Here is a 26,734-nt window from a genome sequence, read left to right as displayed (position 1 = left end):
GAGACATGCACATACACACATATATGAATGTATGTGTATATGTATGTATGCACATGTGTATGCATATGTAGTGTGTATATAGTATATATAGTATGTGTGTGTGTGTGTGTATGCACATATATTGCCTTCCCTGATAGGTTTCTTCCTGAGGGAAGGGGCTGTCTTACTTTGATTTTCCACATCTTCAGCACCTTGGACAGTGCCTGGCACTAAAGGGAAGGTTCTGACCCTGTGATTTCATGGAGACTGGGATCTCTCAAGTGATCCATCATAGCACATAGGCACCTTCTCTGCAACTTACACTCTTAGAGCGTGCCTTGGGCACTGAGGTGTTGAGTGGTTTACTCACAGTCACATAACCAGTATGTGTCTTCCTGGCATCAGTTTAGCTCCTTATCCACTACAGTCCACTGCCTCTTCAAAGGTGATTAATAGATGGATACCTGTTGATTGGTTGAAGGCAGGGACTATTTCATTTTTGTCCCTTTTTTTGTCCCCAGTAGAGTGTCAGGTTGGTATATAACAGGCGCTTAATAAATACTTGATGCACAAACAGGAATTCCCTCTACAACATCTCTGACAAGTGGCTATCCAACTTCCACTTGACTTCTAGTGACAAAGGAATCCATTGACTCCATTGCTAAATGTCCATAAGCCTTCTCACTCACTCTACCACTCTTCGCATGAGGAATCCATTTACATTTAGGCCAACTAACTTTAAGTAGGATTTAAGAATTTCCAAGGGACCTGAGGCCATTAAGACCATTTTCCTTCATTTCACAGATGTGGAAACTGAGACCCAGAATGTCAAGTGCCCAAGTTCACATCAACAGTAAACATCGAAAGTAAGATTTGGACCCAGGTCGTCTGACTCTAGGGCCTTTTCCACTGCATCATAAACTCCCTCTTCCCTGTGCTGTTTTTATTTTGACAAAGGAAAGCTCAATTCTTTTGGGGGGGGGGGGGCTGAGGGAAGTAATAAGGAAGATGATGACTGATATCTGGGAATGACTGTGATGTAAAATAAAATTATAATTTTAAATTTTTTGTTAAAGAATAGGGGTTGGTTAAGAAGTGAAAGTGAGGGATCATGGCCAGATGGCCCCAGCATTCACCCAATGCCCAAGAAATATTTCAACACCCAACAAAAGACCTCCATTTTGGGGGGGTTGGTGATGGTGGGGAATCCTCTACAGCAGACATTCTAAGCATCACAGTAAGTCACCAAGCAATTAATAAGCACCTGCTGTATGCCAGGCCCTGGAGACAAAAAGAAGAGCAAAAATATAAACTCTCCCTACTCTCAAGGAGCTCACAATCGAATGGAGGGGACAACATATAAGTGACTAGATATAAATCAGATATAGACCGGATAAGTTTGAGATAATCAACAGAAGAAAGACCCAAACATTAAGGTGAATTGGGAAAGGCTTGCTGTAGAAGGTGGGACTTAAAGACAGACAGGGAATGAAGAGGGCAGAGGTAGGGAGGGAGAGCTTTCCAGGCATGGGAGACAGCCAGAGAGAATGCTGAGAGCTGAAAGAGGAGCAGTAGAGAGGCTGGTATCAGTAGATCAAACTACGTAGTAAGGAGTAAGATGTAAGAAGACTGGAAAAGCTTACAGGATCAGAGGAGAAAAGACAGACTTGGGGAACACCCATGGCTAATGGGTACAATCTGGATGAAGATGCAGCCAAGGAGACTAAGAAGGAGCAGACAGACACATAGGAGGACCAGGAGAAAGCAGTATCACAAAAACCTAGAGAAAAGAGAGTCTCAAGGATGAAAGGATGATACACAACCATAACAACTACTGAAAGTTCAAGAAGGATGACTTGATTTGGTGGCTGACTTTGGAGAGAGAGGTTTCATTTGAGGGGTGAGCTTGGAATGCAGGCTTCAGAAAGTGAGGAAGACAGTGAGAGGAGAGCATATGGAGGCTTCCGTTGGAAATGGGTTGGCTTCTCAAGGACACTAGCCATGAAAGGAAAGAGAAATGTGGGGCGATAGCTAGTGGGGATGGGCAGATCAAGCGAGAGCTTTTTGAGATATAGGGAGGTTTGTAGGAAGCAGGGAAGTGGTTAAAGAGTGAGGAGGATAGAGGAGGCCATCTGGGAATAGAGGTCTGACAATTTTTTTTTTCAATCTTGATAACTGTATTTCACTATAATTGTATTTCACTTGGTTTCCTTTACAATTCTAGGTATTTTATGCATTTAAAAACATTATGATGAGAAGCTGTCCACAGGCTTCCAAAAGGGTCCATGACACAAAAAAGGGTTAAGAGCATCTTCCCTATGGCAAGTTTGTGGGAAGATATGGAAATATCTTCCCTATGAGATAATGAGTTCCTTGAGGGTCCTTTGTATCCCTAGCACCTAACACAGTGCCGGGCACATAGTAGGGGCTTAATGACACTTATTGACAGACTCAATGAGAGGGAGTTGGTGGGCTGCTATCTACACTTGTGAAGGGACAGCCTACATAAACAAATCATAGATATAGGAATTTCAGAGCTAAGACATTAAGCTGGGAGGAAAAACAAGGAAGATATTTCTATAAACCCTGAAGTCAATATGTAGATGGGAATCATCACCCTAATTACTAGGACCTCTCCTTCTGAGCCAACCACTTGCCTGGTCTATCAGCTTAGGGTCTCTCTCAGGGACAAGAGAGCAAGGTTTGCCTCCTCCCCACCAGCCCAGAGCAGGCTCCCTGCCTACGTCTGCTTGCCAGGGTTCTCTACATCCTTGGCGGACCTTGGCTCCCTCTACCAGCTATCTGCTAACAGAAGTAGCCATAAATGTATAGTGATGCTGCCTGGAGGATATGGGACCCTGCGATCCCCAGCGTTTTTCACTCCCATCCACCTGTATCCCCTCTACTAAATGTTCCCTTCCAAAAAAATCTGCCCTCAGCCCCTCCCTCCTGCCAGGCTATGTGAACAGAAGGCCTGAAATCAGAGCCAGCCTCTGCCTTTGGCACCCCTAAGCAGGAGGGCAGAATGAGCCAAACCCCACCAAACTATCCAAGTACCCTAGCGTTCACTTCTGGTTTGGATGAAATGCATGACTGGCGTCAAGATGGAAGCATTCCTGCCCTTTCTGTGCAAGTTGCTCCCCAGAAACCCATGCTTGAGGTGACCAGACACCACAAACATTTAAGAAATAAACTCTTCTCTGGGCCTCAGTTTCCCCTTCTGTCAAACACAGGGATTGGCTGAGATGATTTCTAAAAACTCTTTTTCTGTGAACTACTGATTCTCAGCCTGGGCTATGGTTCAATACAAGGGGCACCACAGGGTACCCTTTTTCCTAGAGTTATACATCTGACTGAAATGAATCAGATAAAGGTTGGCATCGGGAGTGAAAAAACCTGAGAAAGGAGCTTATGTAGTTACAACTTGGGAGAGGACAGAGGTGAAGCTGAGATTTACCAGTGTGCCCTTGTTCAAAGCTCTCACGGGTGTTCAGACAACGATGTCACTGTTGATCAGTCAGTGGATGGGCAACGTCGTTGTAAGTGTTTGGCCAATGGGGGCTAAGCAGCCCTGGCCATCATGGGGGCTCAGTGAATGGGCACTAAGTCATTGATGTCACTGGGTCAGTGATACTCAATGGGTGATCAGTCAAAAGTGTTCAGTCCATAGAGTCAGTGATTAGTCAAGAAGAGCTCACTGAAAGCTGCCAGGAGCCCTGAAACCAGAACCATGACCTTGACTGAGCAGCCAATGCTCTTCAGTCACTTTAGAAAAGGAAAAAATCGCTTCTTCTAATGAGTTCTGAGAGACCCAAGAAATGGGACACTTTCTACATGAGGCTGCCATCCAGCCCCCCAAAGAACTGACTCATCCTCTCTTTTTGTCAATTCTTTCTATTTTTACATAATAAGGGAGGTCATTTCATCTGACTTTCCTGTGAACAAGAATCTCTACCATGTCTAGACAAGGCGTGGCCCAGCACAGCAATGTTGGCTGAGGAGGCACTGAGCTACTGCTGCAGCTACTACTAGTACTGTACTACTACTACTACTATGGCTGCTGCTACTACTATGGCTACTACTATTTCTGCAGCTATTACTTCTCTCACTGCCCCCACCCCTACCCCAGTCCCACCAAAATTTGTTCTTTGTGCTACTTGGCCTCAGGCAAGTTTGTGGTAGTTTCTTCAGAAGTAACAATTGACCACAACAACAATTCCTGGGTATAGGTCTGGAAAGGAGCACTGGTCTTGGATCCAGAGGTCCTGGGTTCGAATCTTAGATCTGCCACTTCCTCACCAGGAGACCTTGAGCAAATATTTTTATCTCTTCAGGCCTACAAATTGTGGTAGTTGAAATGGATCCTCTGTGATCCTTTCTTTTTCTTCTTTCATTTCTTCCTTCCTTCCTTCTTTCCTTCATTTCTTCCTTCCTTCCTATTACCTGTCACCTCTTCATTCATCATTTATCTCTGTAAGCCATTTATACATTCATCATCTTTCAATCATCTATCAGTCTATTATCTGTCCATCCATCCTCCACCCACCAGCTACCTCACTCTCTATCCTATTATCCAGCTATTCTAATTTACCACTATTGCTGCTGCTGCAGCTCTGACTCCCACTACTTGTTACTGTTCAGTCCTTCAATTGTTTCTCGCTCTATGTGACCCTGGGGTTTTCTTAGCAAAGATACTGGAGGGCTTTACCCTTTCCTTCTCCAGATGAGAAGCTCAGGCAAATAGGAGGTAAGTGACCTGCCCAGGGTCACCCACCTAGTAAGTGTCTGAGGCTGGATTTGAACTCAGTCTTCCTGACTCCAGGCCCACACTGACCATCACACCACCTAGTTGCTACTTCTACCAACTAAGCTTTATATAATACCCACTATGCATCAGATGCTATGCTAAGTGCTTTACAAACATTCTCTCATTTGATCCTCACAACACCCCTGAGAAGCAGACCCTATTATTTTCTTCACTGGACATCACAGTATCTAGTGTCCTCCAAACACCTGCTTGAATTCCTTTGTACCTTCCCCATTATGGGGAAATCAAGGTGTGTGTGACTGAGCCTGGTAATCTTAGAAGCCTGTCACAAGGTGCTCGGGAACCCTGCCAGGGACAGTCTGTCAAAATACAAGGCTGGTGCTGGCCAAGGTTTACATGGCAAATCTCATGCCCTCAGGACACAAGCTCTCATGTTAACTTAGACTTCCAGATCAAACAATCTCAAGTCTGTCCTTTTGTCAGATTGGACTTGCCAGATTCCTAGGCTTAAAGAACTGGTAGGGATCTGAGAACAGGGGATGTCAGGACTGGGAGAGGCCTTAGAATAGGGGATGTCAGGGCTGGGAGGGAGCTTAGAATGTAGATTGTTGTCCTGGGAAGGAACTTTAAAACACAGGTCAGAGCTATAAGGGACTTTAGAACACAGGTCAGAGAGCTATAAGGGACTTTGGAACACAGAGTGTCAGAGCATAGAAAATAGAATGTTGCAGCTAAAAGGGATCTCAGAACATCAGAGGTAGGAATTGAAAGAAACTTGAGAACATGAAATGCTAGAACTGTACAGGGACTTTGAACACAGAATGTGAGAGCTGGGAGAAACTTAGATCAGGTTGTTGTTGTGTTTGTCCTTCGTTTTTGAAGAGGACCATGACATCAGAGAAATGATGACATGACTTGCACTTGACTTTGTTTTGAGTGAGGGAGGGCTGTGCAGGTCACCAGATTCACTTTCTCCTCTTGAGCCATCTGGGTGCAGTGACCAGATATTCATCAGGATGACTGGAGATGGCCCAGAATGCCAGAACTTAAACTACACAATTCTAAAACATATTTTGGGACATAGAATGAGAAAGGATCTTATAAGCAGAAGAGAGGGGAACTCTGAATATGGAACGTCAGTACAAAAGGGGATGGCAGGGCATTCTATGTCAGAGCTGGGAGGCCCCTCAAAGCACAGAACCATAGAGCAGAGGGGGCATTATAGAATGTTGGAGTGGGCTGGTGGGGAGAAGAGAGGTGTCTTCCAAAGCCAGATACAGAGCTGAGCCCAGAAGGAGACTTACTGGGCGGGCTGTATTCTTCTGATCTGTGTGGTGCCAGGACAATCCTGTCCAGGTTCCAAGGAATGCTCTGTGCGAAGACAAAGGCATCTTCTTCAATGTAGTCAACATGAGGTAACCTTAGTGCCTGCCAAGAAACCCAAGGAACTGATAAGCCTTTTCAGAAAACATTTGTTTTGGCCCAAACCATCAAAAACCACAGGTCTTCACTTGACTTCCTCTTTGCTGAATGGCACAGCCCCAGATCCTGTGTAAGCCCACCAGCTGACCCACCTGCTCCCAGAGCTTTTGCTTAGGAAGTTTCTTGCTTATTCTCTGGAAGGTGATTGAAAAGGCATTTTTGTAGAAAAGAGTAAAATCACAAACTGTCTGTGCTGAGAGGGGCCTTAGAACAAGGAAGGTCAGAGGAGACAGCATGCTCAGAATAGAGGAGGTTAGAGCTGGCAAGAAGCTTAGAACAGAGGAGGTCGGAGCTGGCAGGGATCTTAGAACAGAGGAGGTCAGAGCTGGGAGAAAGCTTAGAACAGAGGAGGTCGGACCTGGGAGAAAACTTAGAACAGAGAAGGTCGGAGCTGGCAGGGAGCTTAGAATAGAGGAGGTCAGAGCTGGCAGGGAGCTTAGAACAGAGGAGGTCGGAGCTGGCAGGGAGCTTAGAACAGAGGAGGTCGGAGCTGGGAGAAAGCTTAGAACAGAGGAGGTCAGAGCTAGCAGGGAGCTTAGAACAGAGGAGGTCAGAGCTGGCAGGGAGCTTAGAAGAGGGAAGGTCAAGAAGCATTTCCTTAGTGCTCACTATGTGCCAAGCATTGGAGATGCAAACAAAGGTGAGCAGTTCCTGGTCTGGAGGAGCTCACAATCTAGTGGGAAGAACAACTGTGTGCCTAGAAGACTGTGCAGGATCCATTTGAGACAGTCTCAGAAGGAAGGCTGTACTGAGGGGGCAGGTGGGGGTAGGTCTGTCTGTCTGTGTTTGTCCTTTGTTTTCGAAGACCATGACATCAGAGAAATGATGACATGACTTGCACTTAACTTTACTTTGAGTGAGGGAGGACTGTGCAAGGTCACCAGCCTCACTTTCTCCTCCTGAGCCATCTGGGTCCATTGACCAGATATTCATCAGGATGACTGGAGGTGGCCTTAGATAGGTGGTTTCTTGATGAAGGTAAGATTTGTGCTCAGACTTGAAGGAAGCCAGTGAAGAAAGAAGGCAGAGGTGTGGAGGAAGAGTGCTCCAGGCATGGAGCACAGCCAGAGAAAATGCCCAGAGGCTGGAGATGGCCAGTATTCAGATGAAAGTGTAAGTGGAGTGAAGTGTAAGATGACTATAGAGGTCAGTGGGTACCAGGTTGTGAAGGTCTTTACAAAGTAAAGAATTTTCTCTCTGATCTCAGAGGTCTGACACAGGCACTGGAGGTTGTGGGAAAGGCAGTGACATGGTCAGAGCTGGACTTCGGGAAGATCCCTTTGGTGGCTGAATGGAGGCTGACTTGGGGTGGGGGTGGGGAGAGCCTAGAGGTAGGCAGAGCCACCAGCAGGTTACCACAGTAGTGTAGGGGGGGGAGGGGGGGAGATAAGGACCTGCCCCAGGGAGGAGAGAAGGAGATATTTTGGAGGGATGATATGTGTGTGTGCATTCATCCTTCGTTGCCAAAGAAGACCATGCCATCAGAGAAATGATGACATGACTTGCACTTGACTTTGTTTTGAGTGAGGGAGGGCTGTGCAGGTCACCAGCCTCACTTCTCCTCCAGAGCCATCTGAATCCAGCCAGATATTCATCAGGATGGCTGGAGATGACCCAGGATGAGACAACTGGAGTTAAGTGACTTGCCCAAGGTAACACAGCTAGTGAGTGTCAAGTGTCTGAGGTGAGATTTGAACTCAGGTCCTCCTGACTCCTGCACTGGTGCCCTATCCACTGCACCAACTAGCTGCCCTCAGGGATGGTATTTAGCATCAGACTAGATGGGGAGGTGGGAGGGGAGGGGGAGGAAGATGGATTGGGTGAAGATGACAATGATGTTTGAACTTTGAACTTGGGTGCCTGGGAAGATGGTGGCACCCTCCGGAGCAAGAGGGGACTGTGGATGAGGGAGGAAAGAAAGGGAATTCAGTTTTGAACATGCTGAGCTTGAGATGACCCAAGGGACATCTGGGGAGAAATGTCAGTTAGGTAGGGGGTAAGGAGAGGGGAGGGCTGGGGGAATAAGTAAGAGCCAGGTCTGCTAGGGGCCTGATACTCAATCACAACTGATTAAGATGTGGACAGGTGAATCTGTGAGGTGCAAAGGGGATATGGAAATCAAGGCAGACTTCCTGCAGGAAGCAGCATCTGAACTGAGATTTAAAGGATGTGTTGGAATTCACCTGGCAAATAAGGGGAGAAAGAGCATTCCAGGCAAAGGAAAGGGCTGGAGCTCCAGATACAGAGACAGGGGAGTCCTGGGGATGTTGGTGGGACAGCTAAGAATGCAGTTTGGTTGAAGCATAGAGTATGAGGAAGGATTACATGATGTATGAAGGGGAAACTGAGTGGAGCATCTACAAAGAAATGCTCGTGAGAGCAGAGGATGCTGGGAAGTGTGATGGACTGGGACACAAAGCCCTAGATTCTAGCATCAACTCTTTGCCTCAGGCTCCATGTCTGTAAAATAACTAACAATACCTGGACCCCATCTCTCCCAGGGTAATTGTGAAGAAAACAGTATAAATTTTAAGGCACTAAAGAAGTGTGCGTTCCTTTAATTATGGATGTCCCTGAATGCCATGCTAGAAAAAATTCACCTCCCTAGGTCTCAGTTTCCTTAGCTGTAAAATAAAGGAATTGACCAGGTGACCAGAAAGATCCCTTTTGACTCTCACATCCTCTGTTCTAAGTTCCCTCCCAGCTCTGACATTCCCTGTTCTAAGGCCCCTTCAAACTCTAACATTCTCTGTCCTGGCTCCTAAAAGTCTATGATCCTGGGAGAAAAAACAAAAAGCCTTTCTTAGTAAAAAACAGCAGGCAATCTCACCCTGGTAGGAAGGGATGGCCCTCTCTGGGCACTGGTAGGCTGGAGTGAAGGCTCAGTACCTGTAGTGGGCCTCAGTACTCACAGCCCCTTGGGGGAGGCCCCCAGGATCTTAGACCTGAAAAGCTGAACCTCCCTCAAGCTCTGGCTCAGAAGAACAGCCCTTTCCCAGAGAAGAAACCTTATCCTGTGTTACATCATCTTCAAGGAAGCTGACCAGTGATGAAGAAAGTCAGAGGGGCCTCAAGTCATGGCTTTAATAACAGCTCCAGCGTCTCTGGTGCTTAATAGATGAAAACAACCATCCAATCCAATAAACACTTATTAAGTGCCTCCTATGTGCAGGACTGGCGATAGAAAGACAAAAAACCAGAGTTCCTGCTCTCCTGGGGCAGACTACTGGCAGGAGGGGGAGGTGACCCAAGGTACAGGCATCGGAGGAGGATTCTGGGTAACCTGAGGAGGGAGGGCGCAACTCCAGCTGAGGAGATCCAGGACAGCCTGGCAGAGAAAGTGGCACCTGAGCTCAGCCCTCAAGTCACCTAAGGATTCTCAGTAGCCAAAGTGGGGGTGAGGGTGGGGGTTGGTGGTGATTCCAGGCTTGGGGCGCAGCCTATTTAAAGTACAAGGCAGGAGACAGAATGACCTTTCTGGGAAACAGTGAGGAGACCAGTTCAGCTGGAATGGAAAGACCTGCAAGGAAAGTAAAAGAAGGAGCTGGCACATAGAAGGCACTTAGATGTTTAGTGATTATCTCTGTTTGGGTACGTGTCATTTCTGTTGATAGAGCGATAGAGGGCAAGGACTGTTTTGATTTTGTCTTTGTCTCCTCAGCACCTGCAAGGGTATCTGGCATGCAGTAGGTGCTTAATGTATGCTTGCTGATTGATGTCAAGCTGGTCTGGAAAGGGGAGTAAGGGAGATGCCAATGACCGTCATGGCGACTCAAAACACAGGGACCAAGAGTAGGGGATGCTGAGCTGTACCAACGTCTCCAGGACTGGCAAGAGTTGAAAAGACAGGATAGGAGAGCTACTTTTTTGTGTGCGCCCCCATGTGTGGAGCATGGGGTTATAGCTCCATTGGTCAAGGGAACATCTGGTCCAGCTCCTCTATTTTGCAGATGAGGAAATTGAGGCTCACAGAAATGAACTGACTTAGCCAAGGTCACACAGGTAGAGAGATGATAGGTGGAGAGAGAGACAGACAGACGGACAGACAGGATGGGTAGATAGATAAATAGAGATGATAGATGGAGAGGAAAAGGCCAAATAGATCTTATCTCTACAAGAGAAAGAGGGAGAAAGGTAGATGGAAGGATAGATGGCCAAAGATAGAGCATGAAAAAGGAAGAGAGAAGAGCAAGAGAGAGAGAGAGAAACTGAGAGACAGAAACAGTCATCAGGTCCTGTGCTAAATGATGCAAATACAAATAAAAGAAAGATTCCCTGCCCTTAAAGAGATCCTATTCCAGTGAGGGAAGACACATAAAGAGGCTGAAAGTAAGCAGCAGTGGTAGGATTTGAACCCCAAGTCCTCAGTCTCCAAATTCAGAATTCTTCTTACTCTCCTCTGATGCTTTCTGCACAATCACGTGCTAAGTGAGACAGTGAAAGAATGATTGTTCCCCATTTAAGAGGAAAGGAAACAGGCTCAGAGACGCTAACTCCTGGCCCAGTTGTTGGGGCTTCTCCAAACCCACCCCAGGGCCTTCACACACACACACGCACACACACACACACGCACACACGCACACATACACACGCATGCTCGCACAGCTGCTTCTCTTAAATAATCCACCCCTTCCCCATTGACTGTCACAGTAATAGATGCTCCCTCCCTTGGAAGGCTGGAGGACTGGGGCTGGGGGGACATCTGCAGGGCTCACCATATCCAGCACATCGCTGCTCATCTTCACCAGGAAGCCTGGAAAGAGGTCATGGAAGACATGGAGGATCTTAGTGAGGTAGCCATGCTTGGCGGCCCGAGCCTGGAGACGGCGGATGGTGCGTTCGGTCTGGGATTTGTGAGTTTCTTCTTTCAGCACCACCAGGTAGTTGCCAGGATGCCGCCAGGCGTGCTAGATCCCGACACAAAAAGGCACACAGTAGTTTACAAATATTGTCCCATTTGATCCTCACAACAACACTGGCAGGTAGGAGCTATTATTATCCCTGTTTTTCCCCATTACAGAAACTGAGGTAAACAAAGGTTAAGTGACTTGCCCAAGGTCACACAGCTAAGTGTCTGAAACAGGATTTGAACTCAGGTCTTCCTGACTCTGGGTACAGCACTCTGTCTACTTGCTCCTAGATGCCATTAATGCCTCTACTTAGGACTCAAAGATAGATTAGAAAAGTCTCTGCCTTCAAGGAACTTAAACTCTAATGGAAAGAATTCATCATGTGCTTGATCCTTGGAGAAGGATGAGGGCGAGTCCCTCTCAGCATCCCCAACACATGTGGACCTAGCAGGTTGGGCAGGCCAGGCTGGGACCTTCCATCTGACACCTTCAGGGGCTGACATTCTGGATGACAAGGTCCTGCCCAGGGTCAGCATTTCCCTATTCAACCCTCCTTTCCACGTCTGCCATTCAATGTTCTAAGGCACATCCTAGAACACACCTTTGGCACCTTAGCCAGGATGACTCCAGTGATCTTTTACCCCCATTCTCAGAACACCACACACACACACACACATGCACGCACGCACGCACGCATGCACGCTCGCTCGCTCGCTCTCGAACTCACCATGTACCAGCTCTCCCAAGAATGGGGGAGGTACTAGCCACAAGGGAATGGGGATCAGGGAAGGCCCACCCCCCTTTCCCCCAGTCCAAACCTTTGCCAGTCCTAGCCACCCCACCAGGGACTTTCATACCCCACCAAGGCCCAAGGAGGGGTTACAAAGATTAGTTACCACCCAGAATGTACCAGAGAGAGAAAACCAGGGAAGGGGTCCCCGAAGAGGAACTTTTTTTAGTTTTCTATTTGTCTTTATTAAGTCAAATGAATAACAAGCAAGTACCTTAAGTACCTTCTATATTTGGGGCTTTGTGCAAGGTGCTGGAGACACAGAAACAAATGTGAAATAGCCCTGTCTTCAAGGAATTTACACTGGATTGAGGCAAGAACATGTATACACACATGTACAATATACACACACATGTGCCCATACCCATATATATGTACTAATATCCATACAAACATATGCACATACATACCTGTATAAATATATACACATTCGAAGCCGGATGGTGTAGTGCACAGAGCACCAAGCCTCAAGTCAGGCAGACTCATCTTTCTGAGTTCAAGTCTGGCCCCAGACACTTACTAGCTGTGTGACCCTGGGCAAGTCATTTCAACCTGCTTGCCTCAGTTTCCTCATATGTAAGATGAGCTAAGAAGAAAATGGTAAACTAACCCAACATCTTTTCCAAGAAAACCCCAAATGGGGTCACAAAGAGTCAGGCATGACTGAAAAATAACTGAATGACAACATACATGCATATGTGTGTATATGTAACATACACACATGAACATAAATACAATATATTTATATGTCTATGTGTATGTATACATGTATGTATATATACATACACACATATGTAATATATATATATACACACACAAACACACATAATAATTACAAGGCAGTGAGGGGCGGTACTAGCCACAAGGGAATGGGGATCAGGGAAGGCCCACCCCCCTTTCCCCCAGTCCAAACCTTTGCCAGTCCTAGCCACCCCACCAGGGACTTTCATACCCCACCAAGGCCCAAGGAGGGGTTACAAAGATTAGTTACCACCCAGAATGTACCAGAGAGAGAAAACCAGGGAAGGGGTCCCCGAAGAGGAACTTTTTTTAGTTTTCTATTTGTCTTTATTAAGTCAAATGAATAAGATCTTTTCATTTAGGAAGCACATAAACATCAAAATATAATGCCATTATATCCAAAAAGTAGGTCCATAAGACAACAAAGGATGAATTCGGGGTTTTTGTTTGTTTGTTTGTTTTTTAACCTAACCATATTTCAATTTATTTGAGAAATCGTTTCATTTGTTCAGGTTGCTGCAGCAGCAAATTCTAGAATATAGTAGACACTGTGTCTCATATCTGCTCTAAAGTCCACTTGAATTGGATAATTTTATCATGTTATTTTCATAAACAATCAGGCTTCTTGAAAAAAGTGCTGCCCATTCTACAATTAGATAGAAAGAGCCCCCAGTATTTCTATTTAGTCACCATTGCCTAGGAAACCGGTTTCTTGGTCTCCATGCATTCCAGAGTTCAGTAGCTGGTCTTTCTTAAGCTTTCAAAATATGAAATGAGATAAAGGCAAGGCCCAAGATATGTAAATAAAAGCTGTGTTTTATTTCCACACCCACAATCTGCTTTTTTTTTTTTTTTGTAGGACAAAAGAACTGTTAGTTTCCTCCATTTCCTGAAAGAAAAACTCTGTTTTCCTGAACTTAAGAATTGTATTAACAATTTGACTGACGGGTTTTTTTGGGGACCATGAGCTTACGTTAGCTTGGGTGTTAATCCTGAGAAAGAACCAAATCCCTGCTTGAAAAAATGGTGTGATTCAGTAAGCAGGGAGTATACTGCAACACTTGTAGTAATAAAATGAATATTTCCATCAATGGTTCCACAGCTGATGGTCTGTAGTACCTTCTTATATTCAATCTTTCCGGTTTCATCGCCTCATCTCTAAAAGGGACCAAGAGCAGTTAGCACCTCCATAGGGTCATAGGAGCATGAAGAGAAAGATTCTCTGAAGAAGCTGAATCTTGCACTGTTTAAAAGGCATTTATGATCAGAAGATGTCTCTCAGTTTTTGTACTTACATTCACTATGCAGGCCAATTTAAAAAAAGGCCAATGGAACTGAAATCTTTCTTCAGGCAGATGAGTTTAAAATGCATTAGGAGAGAATGAAGAATATTTTCTAGTAGGCTGTGAGTATTTGAGAAAACATAGTCCAGTGATCAGAAGTAGGTGGGTGTGGAAATGATGTAAAAATATGCATGAGACAGAGATTTAAACTGCATAGATAAAACTTTGGAGAAAAACAGATTCTGAAGAAGTCTTGAAAGTAGATAGAAATTTTCTTACCCCAGTTTGCAAAATTTGCAAAGAGAAAAGGAATCAAAATGGATGAATTCTGTTTTGTTGGTAACATTCTTGATACTCTAGGAACTTTTTGAGAGACCTTGGTTGGTGACTTTGAAGTTGAATGTGTCACAAAGTAGATGGTGATTGATTAACCGGACCACATGAGGTCTGGGGACTTTCTTTCCCCATAAAAATCTCTCCCCAAAACACCATCAAAAGAATGATTCCGAAATGCTGGGAGAACCTAATAAGCATACTACTAGCTTTTATTTTTTCCACCTAATAGTATTTAATTTTATGTTTTATACTATCATATTTTATATTTTATTTTTCCAGTTACATGCAAAGACTGTTTTCAACATTCATTTTTATAAGATTTTGACTTCCAAATTTTTCTCCCTCTTTCCCCTCCTCCTCTCTAAGTCAGCAAGCAATCTGATATAGGTTATACATGTACAATCATGTTAAACATATTTCCACATTACTCAAAGGGACATTCTTAAATATGATTCTTTATCCAAGCACATGTTCATGTGCCAAAAAATATCTCTTTCTCCCCAGCAGGGAGGTATTTCTCTTAAATCAAGCCACATGTCTTCCAGCAGGGGCTCAAAGTTTCCAGGGGACAGGAAGTTATTTTTCAATTTTCCAAGGAAAGAAGGTGGGGGTGCAACCTTCAAACCAGCATGTCCAGATGTTCATTCCCTGCACTAAGCACCGGACTTCACCCCAGCGGTTATTTCACAGATGAGATGGGAAGGGACTTACCTTCCAAAGACTGGGGTTAAGAGAGAGGTAGCCCAACACCCCAGTTAGTAGGTCTTTCCTGGAATTACAGAATTTGAGAGATTGGAAGAGACCCCATAGTTCCACGGAGAGGCCAGAGGAATCCCAAGCTGACTCTCCCCTCTCAGACACAGGGATTGGGGTGGTGCTGAACAAGATGAAGCCTTGAGAGCTGGGAGGGACAGAGCCCTGCAGGGGGGAAGCCCACATCCTTAGTCCCTGGGGAACTTTGAAAACCTCCCTCTGGCTCTCAGTGTCCTCGTTCTGCTATAAGAGACTTCAGGAACGACCTTGTAAAATACCTTCCAGCTTAGGTTACATCTCCAGATCTGGGGGGAACTCTAACCTTAAGTGGTCTCTCTTCTTGCACTCACTGTTGGTTCCGATTGATTTTAGATCGGAAAAAGGCCTTAAAAACTATGGGGTCCGACCCCCTCACTTTACTGAGGAGGATAGCTTGTGGCTTTGGACTGTTTCAGATGCTGCCTCAGTCACTCACTGGCTGGGTGACCCTAGACATCTCAGCCTTGATTGGATAATTCGATGTAATAGTGACTTAGCGAGTGACTTACACACTGGCGGCTACAAAGTATCTAAGGCAACATTGGAATCCAAGTCTTCCTGAGACCACGCCCAGGGCCCTTTCAGTTTTGACAGTTTATGTTCCATATCCTAAAGTTTGGTGTTCTAAGCTGCCCTCCACCGCTGACATTCTCTCTTTAAACTCCCTTTCCTCCACCTCCACCACTTCTGTTGGCACATTCTATTACAAGATCCCCTCCAGCCCTGACATTCTCCGTTCTAAGCTCCCCTCCAGCCTTGACATTCTCCGTTCTAAGCTCCACTCCAGCCCTGACATTCTCCGTTCTAAGCTCCCCTCCAGCTCTGATATTCTCTGTTCTAAGTTCCCCTCCAGCCCTGACATTCGCCCGTTGTAAGCTCCCAGCCAGGCAGTTGTGACATGCTCCGATCTCCTTTCTAACGTGCTGCTCTCGGTATTCTAAGTCCTGGGGGGTCCGTCCATCAACTCCATCTCTGGCTGTTTGCTAAGCGCGGGATATGCTCGGTCTCGGTTCCGCTCCCAGTCCCCTCAAGCTGCCCACGAGCCTACCTTGTTGCTGCGGTAGAAGGCTGCTGATGCCACCTGCTTGGCAAAGTCGGTCTGATTCTCCTCCTCGGAGGGGAAGGCGAGTGCGAGGAGATCGTAGTCCCCTTCGTCGTCCTCGTGCGCGCAGACAGGGCCAGGCCAGGGGAGCAACAGCAGAGGCAGCCCCAGCCCCAGCAGGAGCCAGGGGAGGCGCAGAGGGCAGGCACCCATGCTTCTAGCGGCGTCTGGGGGGCCTGATCTGGGAGCTCGGGGCCGGGGAAGGTGGCAGCACCGCGCCTGCCAGGCAATAGCTCAGCCCGGGATGCGCCCAGGAGGCGAAGGGCCCAGGGGCGCTCGCGGCTCAGCCCCAAGCCTGGCTCGGGTCAGAAGCCAGGGGCTGGAGCTGCAGGGCCAGGGGCTGGCGGGACTTGGGAGTGCTCCTGGCCAGCGGAGGAGGGACTCGCACTGGGGCAAGGATGCCTACGACTTCGCCGCCTAGCAGCTCCGCACCGAGTGCCCGGGGAGCCCCTTCTTCGGGGACCCCCCTCCTTCCCAGCCCCGCCCCTATCCCACGCCAGCCCCGAGTGTGCCGGTGCGCGCTCGGGTCCCGAGCTGGGGCCGCTGCGGCAGCCAGGACCCTAGGCTAGGCTGCGGAGGTCGGGGCTGGTGCTCGGGCTCTCCCTGCCGCTCCCCGATGGCTTTCCCTAAATCCTGCGGGGCGTGGACGTGTGACGCCCAGGGCGCGGGAAGATCACGCCACCGAGGTCCCATCGGACGATCTTCTCAGATTAAACATTAACGGGGCGGGGGAGAAGGAAGGGGGGGTCCCCCCGTCCATTCAGGGAGGTCCCTGCCTCTTTTCCCCTTGTCGGGTCACATTACCGCACTGGGCAAAGAAGCAAGGGAAATGGGGAGAAGGGTGGCACACCCCCTCTCCACACTCCCTCGGCCCCCCAGAAAAGGGACTGAGAGTTAGTCCCCCCCCCCCCCGCCCGGTATCCCGCAGGCGAAGCGGAAAGATGGGGGCAGAGGTGGGGCAGGCACTGCCAGGGTGAAGGGGAGGGGGCGAACAAGACGCCAGATGGAACCTGGAGCTCAGCCCCGTTTCCTGTCCCAAATGGGCTCGGGTGGGAGGAAGGAGAGTGGGAGGAGATGGAGAGGCCGTTAGTGTGAACTAAGATCAGAGAAGCCGAGCGGAAACCGAAAGAGCCCGGGCCTCCCAGACCAGGGGCCAAACAGTGGGTCGGGCCTGGGCTCTGCCCCCACCTGCCAAACTGCTTCCGAGGTGCCTTCCAGCCCCAGCATACATATTTAAAGTGGATGTTACAAGCATTCATAATAACAGCTAACATTCACATGGCACCTATTATGTGCCAGGCATTGTTCTGAGCCCTTTACAAAGATCTTATTTGATACAATTATTTCTATTATTATCTTCAATTTTACAAGTGAGGAAACTGAGGCATACAGATGTTAAGTGACATATCCAGGGTCACACAGCTAATGTCTGAAGCAGGATTTGAACTCAGTGTTCTTAACTCCAGGCCCGCTGCTCTGTCCCCATACCACCTAGCAGACCAAATTCTAAGGTCTGTTAACAGGATTTTACTGAGCCACTCTCTAACCTGAGAATGAGGAAACAGCAGGCCAGAGACAAAGTGCCAGCAACCAGATAGGGTCTGATTATTTAGGTTCATTATGAGGAACAGATTCGCAAATCCAGAATTCTCCTGTTTAGAATTCCATCTCACTGAAGTGAAGACAAATTATATACATACATCCAGGAAGGTGGATTACAAATAATCCCTCCCAGGCCCAGAGTGGCTTCCCATGACATGACAAACCCCCAAATGGAAGACAATCTAACTCTGGAGTCCTGTGACAGCCATATTGCTCCTGTCCTTGGGGGTCATTACTTGTTGGGTAACAGGACTAGAGTTCTGTGATGAGAATAGGTTCTACCATCTTTCATTCGCTTTACTTCAGGTAGGCAGGCAGAAGGATGCCCTTGATTGTGAGCCCTAACCACACTGATCATTTCAAGCTGCAGTGTGAGTCTGACTCATAAGCTGGAAAAGGCAATTCTGAAAAACCTAATCTATTAGTATATTCATTGCACATACTATATCGATGATTATGAAAATCAGAATCCCCTCCACAGGTCCCTCCTAGCTCGGAGGTTCTTTGTACTAACATTTTGTGTTCTAAGGCCCCTCCCAGCCCTGACATTTCATGTTCAGAAGATGAGATGGAAAGAGCCCTCAGAAGTCACCCTGCCCAACTTCTAAGAGACATGCATGAAGATGGCACTCCAGAGATTGTACAGTTTAGGTAAGGATTGGCCTGTGTACCTCCCAGGGCTCTTACAATCCTGTAATCATTCTGTGATTATGATTCTGTAATAAGAGTTTACAGTATGGTGAAGTAGGGTGCTACCGTGGTGCGAAGAGCACAGGATTTGAAGTCAGAGGATTTGGCTTCAACTTCCAGTTCCTCTGAGTGACCTTGGACAAGTGACTTTGGTCACATGACCACTCTGAGCATCAGGGCCTTTTCTGTAAAATGAAGGAGTTGGTTTAGGTCAGGGATTCTTGCCCAGAAATTCACAAAACCTCACAGAGATGGAACAACTCTAAGTCAAGGAGTCCGTGGATAGATTTCAGGGAGGTTTACAAACTTGGATGGGAAAAAATTGACATTCTTATTTTCATTAAGTTCTTACTGAAATGATGACTTTTAAATGAGTGTACTCATTTTAGTACTTAGCTGAACCTGTACGTGGAACTCAGCCAATCAGTCAACAAATTCGTTAAGCTCTTATCATGTACCTACCACTATGCTAAAGAGATGGGGGATGCAAGGAAAGGCATACCCACGATTCCGCTCTCAAGCAGTTCACAGTCTAATGGGGAGACAAGATGCAAACATCTCTATGCAAACAAGATATCGATTGGGTGGGTGGAAGGTATTCCCAGACGGAAGGCAGCTTGGGTAGTGGTGATGGGGATTGAGAAAGGCTCCTTCTAAGGTAGGATTTAAGCTGAGGCTTGAAGGAAATCAGGGAAGCCAGGATGGAGAAGACAGGAGGATCCAAAGCATTCCAAGTAGGGGGCAAAGAAAATGCCTGGAGTTGGGAAGATGGACAGCCTTGTTTGAAGATTAGTGAGGAGGGCAGTGTCACGTGGATGGGAAGAAAGGACAGGCTACAAGGCTTTAAAAGCCAAACAGAGGATTTTAGGTCTAATCTGGAGGTAATAGGGAGTCACTGGAGTTTATTGAGGAGGGGAATAATGTGTCCTGTTCTTTGATTTAGGATGATCACTCTGACAGCTGAGGAGAAAATCGGCTGAAGTTGGATGAGACAAGGCAGGGAGACATCAGTAGCCTACCACAAGAGTCCAGGTGGGAGGTGTAGGGGGCCTGCTCCAGGGGGTGGAAGAGGCTGAAGGAGCATATCCAAGAGATATTAGCAAGGTAGAATGGTTGGGACTTGGGAACAGATTGGAAAAAGCAGGGTGAGAGACCAAGGAGCTGAGGATGCCACTGCTATGTGAGCCTGGGCACCAGAGAAGATGGCAATGCTCTTGACATAAACAGGAGGTAAGGAAGAGGAGAAAATTAGGGGGAAAGATAATGAGTCCAGTTTAGTAGAATTGACAGAGCCTGCTCCTCTATGAAGATCTTTCCTGGTTCTTCCCTTGCCCATTAGGCTTAAATGATAGTATCTCTCCCTCCTCTGAGCTATCTCAGCATCTTTTACTTCCCTTATCATATTAATTGAAATGGACGGACGGAGACAAGCACAGGCAAGAGTCAATTGAGAATTTGGGAGCATCTTTATTAGCCGGCGGCTGTCCTCCAAAGAGGCAGCCCTGAACAAAGGTGTGTGTGCCTTTTAAGCATCTTAGCCCTTCCCGGTACAGCCTTGTGGTTCCAATAGCACACATTTTTCACAGAACAGTATTGACAGGGGTTCCTAGGTACTGCTAGGCAAGGGGGCACAACAGAGAGGGGGGCTCAGGCAGCTGCTAGGCAAAGGGGTACAACAGAGAGGGGGGCCCAGGCAGCTGCTAGGCAAAAGGGTACAACAGAAAGTGTAGCCACTAACAGTAAGTGGCTACTAGGCCCAACCCTGCCTAGAAACTCAACGGACATTTCTCAACCCAGGGGCTCTGGGGGAGAGGGGAAATAACGTCTGCTTCATTAATAACTTACAATTATGCCCATTATCTCATCTGATCCTCCCAACCATCCTGTGAAGTAAGTAGAATAAGTACTATTATGCCCAGTTTACAGATGGGAAACTGAGACACAGAGTGAGGAATTGACTTGCCCAGTCATGTATCTAGAAAGTTGTGAAATCAGAAGTTGGAAGCTCCCCTGCATCACGCCCCCTTTCTTTGAGCACCTTTCTGCCTCCTAGCTCTTAGACAGAATGGGTCAGGGAAGGAACCCTGGATTTGGAACCAAAGGACTGAGGTCCTGGGGCCTTTGTGCGCTTCAGGAAGAGATTTCCCTGGGCCTGGTTCAGTTCCCTGATTTGCACAATAAGGGGAGTTGGAGGAGATGCCTGTGAGACCCCTTCCAGGTCTAAATCAATGATTTATTTACCTCCCTGGACCTCAGTTTCCTCTTGTGTAAGAGGATGGGATTGGACTGGATGTTAAGATCCCTTCTAGCTCCAAATCTATCTTTCTATATTCCTATGTCTTGTCACCACCAGGGTTCTAAGCCCTTTGATAGCACAGCCTATGGCTTGTTCATAGAATCATAGAATATTTTTGCTAAACATAGTCCTAACTATGGCTAGGTTTGATGCAACCCATGAATTTGAATGGGAAAAAAGGCATCAGTCCTGTCCTGTCCCTCCCTGCGCCCCCCGCCACTAACTTTGAACTGAAATCTGCAGATTTTCCCTTATTCTTGCCACCAAACTTCAGTTACTTTAAAATCTGATTCTTAGAAGGGGTTTCCATAAACTTTGGCTAAAGGAGGCCAGGACCTACAAAGGACCCTGGATCCAGCCCAACCTGCTGCACACCCTTCCATTTTACAGATGAGGACATAGGATGAGGGAGGCATGTGACCTGCCTAAGGTCACATGGTGAGTAATAATAATGACCATTATAAGTGTTGGTTCTTTGAAACTTGAGGCCCTCATTCCAATCGTTGAAGACTGGAGCTCCAGGCAGGGAGAGGCATCCCAGGACTTGACTTCCTTCCCATCTGTGCTCTTCTCCCAAGCCATGTGACCTTTGAAAGACACTTCTTTGTGCCAGTCTCCTCAACCATGAAATGAAGGTATTAGTGTAGCTACTTTGGGAAAGTTGCTGCCCCTCTCTGAGTCTCAGGCTTCCCATGCAGAAGAAGACAACCACGAGACCTTCCCCACTCTTCTCAAAGGATTGTTGTGATTCTGTGACGTCATGCTTTCAGGCCCTCAGTTTCCCCCTGCCCTGCCTAATTCCCAGGATTGCTGTGAGAATTCCATGAGGCAATCAAAAATAACTTACATTTCTTTATTGCTTTATGGCTTACAAAGCACTTTCCTCACAACAGCCCTGGCAAGGGAGAGGTGGATAGTGCAAGTATTATCTTCATGCCCATTTTTCAGATTAAGAGAATGAGGTTCAGGGAAATGAATGAATGTGTCCATAGGTGGACAGCAGAGTCAGTGGCAGATTCACAACTTGGCACCAGGTCTCTTGACTTCAGATTCAGGGCAGTGTGTAGTAGTTCTGGGGTCCTTAGCCTCTGTTCCCTGGACCTCTTCAGGATGCCATTTAGATGCCATTTCCAGATCATGTGGTTGTTTTTTTTACTTCATAATGAGAAAGAATGCTAAATTTCAGTTGGAGGTTATTAAAAATAAAGATGTACTTTTTTCTCATCCAAGTTCATCAATGATCCCCCCCCCGAATCTATTCATGAGTCTCTTGGGGATCCATAGACTTTGTGTAGTGGGAAGAGGACTGTATTTAGAGAGGAGAATATCTGTGACCCTTTGTACCGGCCCTATGTGATCCTTACTTCTCTCAGGATCAATCAGTCAACAAACATTGATGAAGCTTCACTTTCCTCATCTGCCAAAGCGGGGTAAAAGCACTTCCCTCCCAGGAGTATCTTGAGAACCAAATGAAATGACACGTATAAAGCACTTTCCCCGCCTTAAGTGCTATTGGAGGGGTAACTATTGCTCTTCCAGCTCGTGATGCAGATTCTTCCATCCTATCACATTAAATTTTGTGCTGAATGAAATTCAGTCATGTCCCCATGGTGCAGGATGAGCTGATGGGTAAAGAGAGATGGCCTCAGAGTCAGAAAAACTTGTGTTTAATTCTTGACATTGACATCCACCAGTGGAGTGGTCCTGGGCAAGTCACTTCGCTGCTATAACTGGCATTTTGGCCACTAGAACTTGGGGAATTCTGGGTTAAACCCTTGGCCAACAGGTAGGCCATCCCCCTCAAGATTTCCTTGGCCATGTCTCTCTGGTCAGGGCTGAAAGGCAGGTCTTATCTATGAGGCTCCAACACAACTCTCCAAGACTGAGATTCAGAGCAAGGGCTGATCTGGATTGATAGAAGAGGTTCCCTCTCCTAATTATTGCACTAACAGTAATTAACTCTCTGCTGAGCCCAGGGGACCTTGAGTCCCCAGGGTTCCCTCCTCTTCAACCTTAGTGAGCTTATTTCAGATGAAAAGTCAGGAGTATAATCTCAATTGTTCTGAGCCTCCACTCAGGAAAATTTCTCACATTTAGGCAGAGACTGAACTCCCTGCCTTAACTTCTATTTGTATCTTTCTCTAAACATTTTGCTTTCAACCCTTTGCACTCTTAAAGATTTTTGAGGATGCCCCAAACAGCTTTTGTTTATGTGGGGGTTAGCTATTGACATTTAGCGTACTTGAAGTTGAAACATCTTTGTATTATTATGCAAACAGTTTTGACTTCGTGGACCCCCTGGAAGAATCCCTGCGATTCCAAAGGTCCCTGGGCCACACTTGGAGAACTGTTCCTCTAGCTAAGCCCTGGCCTCTTTGTGCAAAATTCAGGTTGCCAGAAACATTTGGGTAGCAAGGCAGCCAATGATATGACTGCATTTGTGGGTAGCTAGGCATTGGGTGGGGAAGTTGGGGAGAGAACCAACCATTATGGGGACTTCACTCAGTCCTTGAATAGCCCTCCCTCACTCAAAACAAAGTCAAGTGCAAGTCATGTCATTAGTTCTCTGATGGTATGGTCTTCTTCAGCAACGAAGGATGAACACACAGATGGGTACAGCCTGATCATCCTCTCCAAGGTTCCTGGAAAGCTGCTAACTCTCCTAGGTATTTTCCTTCTTCCCACCTTCTCTTTCCCCTTTCTGTGGTTGCCCCAGTACTCTGCATGGTCCACCTTCTAATCTAGTCTACTTCTAGTCTCTAATCTATCCATTCTAAAATAGAAATAAGAGATAAAATGCTTTATTGGCACCTCAGAGTCATTTCAATTTAGATTTCTCTGATCAGTAGTGATTTAGAGTGCTTTTTCATGATTGTAGATCGTTTTGATTTCTTCTTATGAAAACTACCTGTTTATATACTTTGATCACTTATCAATGGTGGAATGGCTTTTATTTTTATAAATTTGACTCAGTTCTATGTTCAGTATATATTTGATAAATGAGACTTTTATCAGAGAAAGTTGCTGTTACAATTTTCTATATTACTTCATTGTCTGTGATACCTTTCAGCAAAATATAGTTTCCCTGATTATCCCTTTTAGTTAGATCTATTTGGCTTTTGCTTTGTCTGAAAGCATGATTGCTGTCCCTGCCTTTTGTAAAGGCATTTTAGATTCTTTTCCATCCCTTTATTTAATTCTTTGAGTCTTTCTGTTTCTATTGTGCCTCTTATAAGCAATATATTGTTGGATTCTGGTTTCTAATCCATTCTGTTTTATGGGTGAGCTCATGCCATTCATATTCAGCTATGATTACTATGTATTTCCCTCCATCCCATCTTCTTCCATTACAAAATATATAGGTGGACAGCAACTGCAGAGATTGCCTATGGCTGATTACCCATGAAAGCCCTGATGGCAAAGTAGTTGTGGTTGATGGGCATTACCCTTAGTCGATCATGGGAGCTCCCCTGCTTCTGAAGATTAGTTAATCATGTAACTTTCTTTGCTTCTGAAGGAACCTCCTGGGAACAAAGAAATCTCTCAGGGACTCCCCAAGATCTGTAAAATCTCTCAGTCCTTGAGCATCGGGGTCCCTAATAAATTGCTTGATCATGCTTAGAGCTCTGCCTTAGTGACTTTTGTTGCGGATTGGAGTTTTGTGGCCCTCACATTTCTATACCCAACTGAGTATGTGTATGTATACATATATGTATGTATTTGTGTATATGTTCATTCTTCCCTCTTTGAATCAATTCCAATAAGAGTGAGGTTCAAACATTGCCCCCCATCCTCCCCTCAACAGTAAAAGCCCTTCCTTGTGTGCCCCTTTTATGTGAGAATTTTTTTCCCCATTCTACATCTTCTTTCTCCCTTCTCCCAGTACATCCCTCTTTCTCCCCACCTTCATTGCTTTTGCAGATCATTCCAACATAACCAACTCACATCCATGCCCTTTGTCTATGTAATCTCCTCTTTTTTTCCACATTAAACTGCTTTAATGGTCTCAAAATTCTGTGACAGATTTTTGGTCAAGTTGTTTCCATTTAAAAATTAGTCACTTTAAAAAATAATAACTTAAAACTGCCATGAAACAAATGGTCCACAAAAACATTCCTTTCCTCCTGAAGCCTTTACGATGCATTGTAATCGTTAACCAGTCTTTTACTATTAAATTTAAAAGGTCAATTGAGACAAACAGTTCTGAGACCGTTTGTCCACCACTGATTAAGACTGGGGTGGCAGGTGTTGTACAGAATATTCATTTAGCCTCCTGGGCCTTCTGAGCAGATTTTGTGACCTTGCTAGCTCCAGCAGCCTTCTTATCAGCTGCCTTGATGACACCAACTGCAACAGTCTGCCTCATATCACGAACAGCAAAATGACCCAGAGGAGGATAATCAGAGAAACTCTCCACACACATGGGCTTGCCTAGAACCATGTCAACGATGGCAATGTAGCCAGATTTCAGGAATTTAGGGCCATCTCCAGCTTCTTACCAGAACGACGATCAGTCTTCTCCTTCAGTTCAGCAAACTTGCAAGCAATGTGAACAGTGTGACAATCCAGATCAGGTGCATAGCCAGCACTGATTTGGCCTGGATGGTTCAGGATAATAACCTGTGCAGTGAAACCAGCTGCTTCCATAGGTGGGTCATTCTTGCTATCATCAGCCACATTACCACAACGGACATCTTTGACAGACACGTTCTTGACATTGAAACCAACATTATCCCCTGGCAGAGCCTCACTCAAAACTTCATGGCGCATTTCGATGGACTTTATTTCAGTTGTAACATTGACTGGGGCGAAGGTGACCACCATGCCTGGTTTTAGAGCACCAACAGTTACAGTGCCAATACCGCCAATCTTGTAGACATCTTGGAGGAGTAGACGAAGGGGCTTGTCAGTTGGGCGAGTTGGTGACAGAATGCAATCCAAAGCTTCAAGCAGTGTAGTTCCATTAGCATTGCCATCCTTATGAGTGACTTTCCTTCCCTTGAACCAGGGCATATTAGAGCTAGGCTCCTGCATGTTGGCATGAAAGCTACTGTGTCAGGGTTGTAGCCAATTTTCTTAACATAGGTACTGACTTCCTTAACAATTTCCTCGCATCTCTTCTGGCTGTAGCGGGGCTCAGTAGAATCCATTTTGTTTACATCAACAATCAGTTGTTTTACACCTAGTGTGTAGGCCAGAAGGGCATGCTCATGGGTCTGCCCATTCTTTGAGATACCAGCTTCAGATTCACCAACACCAGCAGCAACAATCAGGACAGCACAGTCCGCCTGAGATGTGCCTGTAATCATGTTCTTGATGAAGTCTCTGTGTCCTGGAGCATCAGTAATGGTCACATAGTATTTGCTGGTCTCAAATTTCTACAGGGAGATATTGATAGTGATACCACACTCACGTTCAGCCTTCAGTTTATCCTAGACCCAGGCATATTTAAAGTAGTCCTTTCCCAACTCAACTCCTTTTTGAGCTTCTCAATAGTTTTCTTATCAATTCCACCACATTTGTAGATGAGGTAGCCAGTAGTGGTGGACTTGCCAGAGTCTACACGTCCAGTGACGACAATGTTAATGTGAACCTTTTCCTTGCCCATTTTTGTGGAAGTTTAGTGATGGTTTTCACAACACCTGTGTTCTGGTGGCAAACCTGTTGTGAAAAAGCACATGTGATCTCCTCTTAATTGTCCTAATAATGATAAAGTTCTTAGGAGTTACAAGTATCATCTTCCCATATAGGAATATCAACAATTGAACTTTATTGAGACCCTTATGATTTGTCTTTCATGTTTACCTTTTCCTGGTTCTCTTGAGTTTTCTCAAATTTTCTATTCCATTCTGGTCTTTTCATTAGGAATGCTTGAAAGTTCTCTATTTCATTAAGTATCCATTTTTTCCTCCAAACAATTATACTCAGTTTTGCTGAGTAGGCTATTCTTGGTTATAAACCTTTACTTTCTGGAATATCATATTCTAAACTCTCCACTCCTTTAATGAGATAGCTCCTAAATC

The 26,734-nt window shown here is 46.0% G+C and overlaps 1 protein-coding gene and 1 pseudogene across 2 annotated transcripts in view; both read right to left on the bottom strand.

Moving 5' to 3' along the window:
* The window catches only part of PCSK9 (proprotein convertase subtilisin/kexin type 9), a 31,714-nt gene extending 15,340 nt beyond the window's left edge, over window positions 1-16,374 (bottom strand). For both annotated transcript variants that reach the window (XM_072649595.1, XM_072649594.1), the window contains exons 1-3: window positions 16,070-16,374; window positions 10,945-11,136; window positions 6,052-6,175 (exon numbers count right to left, since the gene is read on the bottom strand). In XM_072649595.1, coding sequence (XP_072505696.1) covers window positions 6,052-6,175; window positions 10,945-11,136; window positions 16,070-16,276 — 523 coding nt within the window. In that variant the 5' untranslated portion in view covers window positions 16,277-16,374. The remainder of the gene's footprint in view (window positions 1-6,051; window positions 6,176-10,944; window positions 11,137-16,069) is intronic.
* Window positions 16,375-24,702: 8,328 nt separating this feature from the next.
* Window positions 24,703-26,357, bottom strand: LOC140524222 (elongation factor 1-alpha 1 pseudogene; annotated as a pseudogene).
* Window positions 26,358-26,734: the final 377 nt, after the last annotated feature.

Source organism: Notamacropus eugenii, chromosome 2 (assembly GCF_028372415.1).
Source record: "Notamacropus eugenii isolate mMacEug1 chromosome 2, mMacEug1.pri_v2, whole genome shotgun sequence".
In the NCBI taxonomy this organism is placed as follows: Eukaryota; Metazoa; Chordata; class Mammalia; order Diprotodontia; family Macropodidae; genus Notamacropus; species Notamacropus eugenii.
This window is presented reverse-complemented; position numbering and strand designations above follow the sequence as displayed.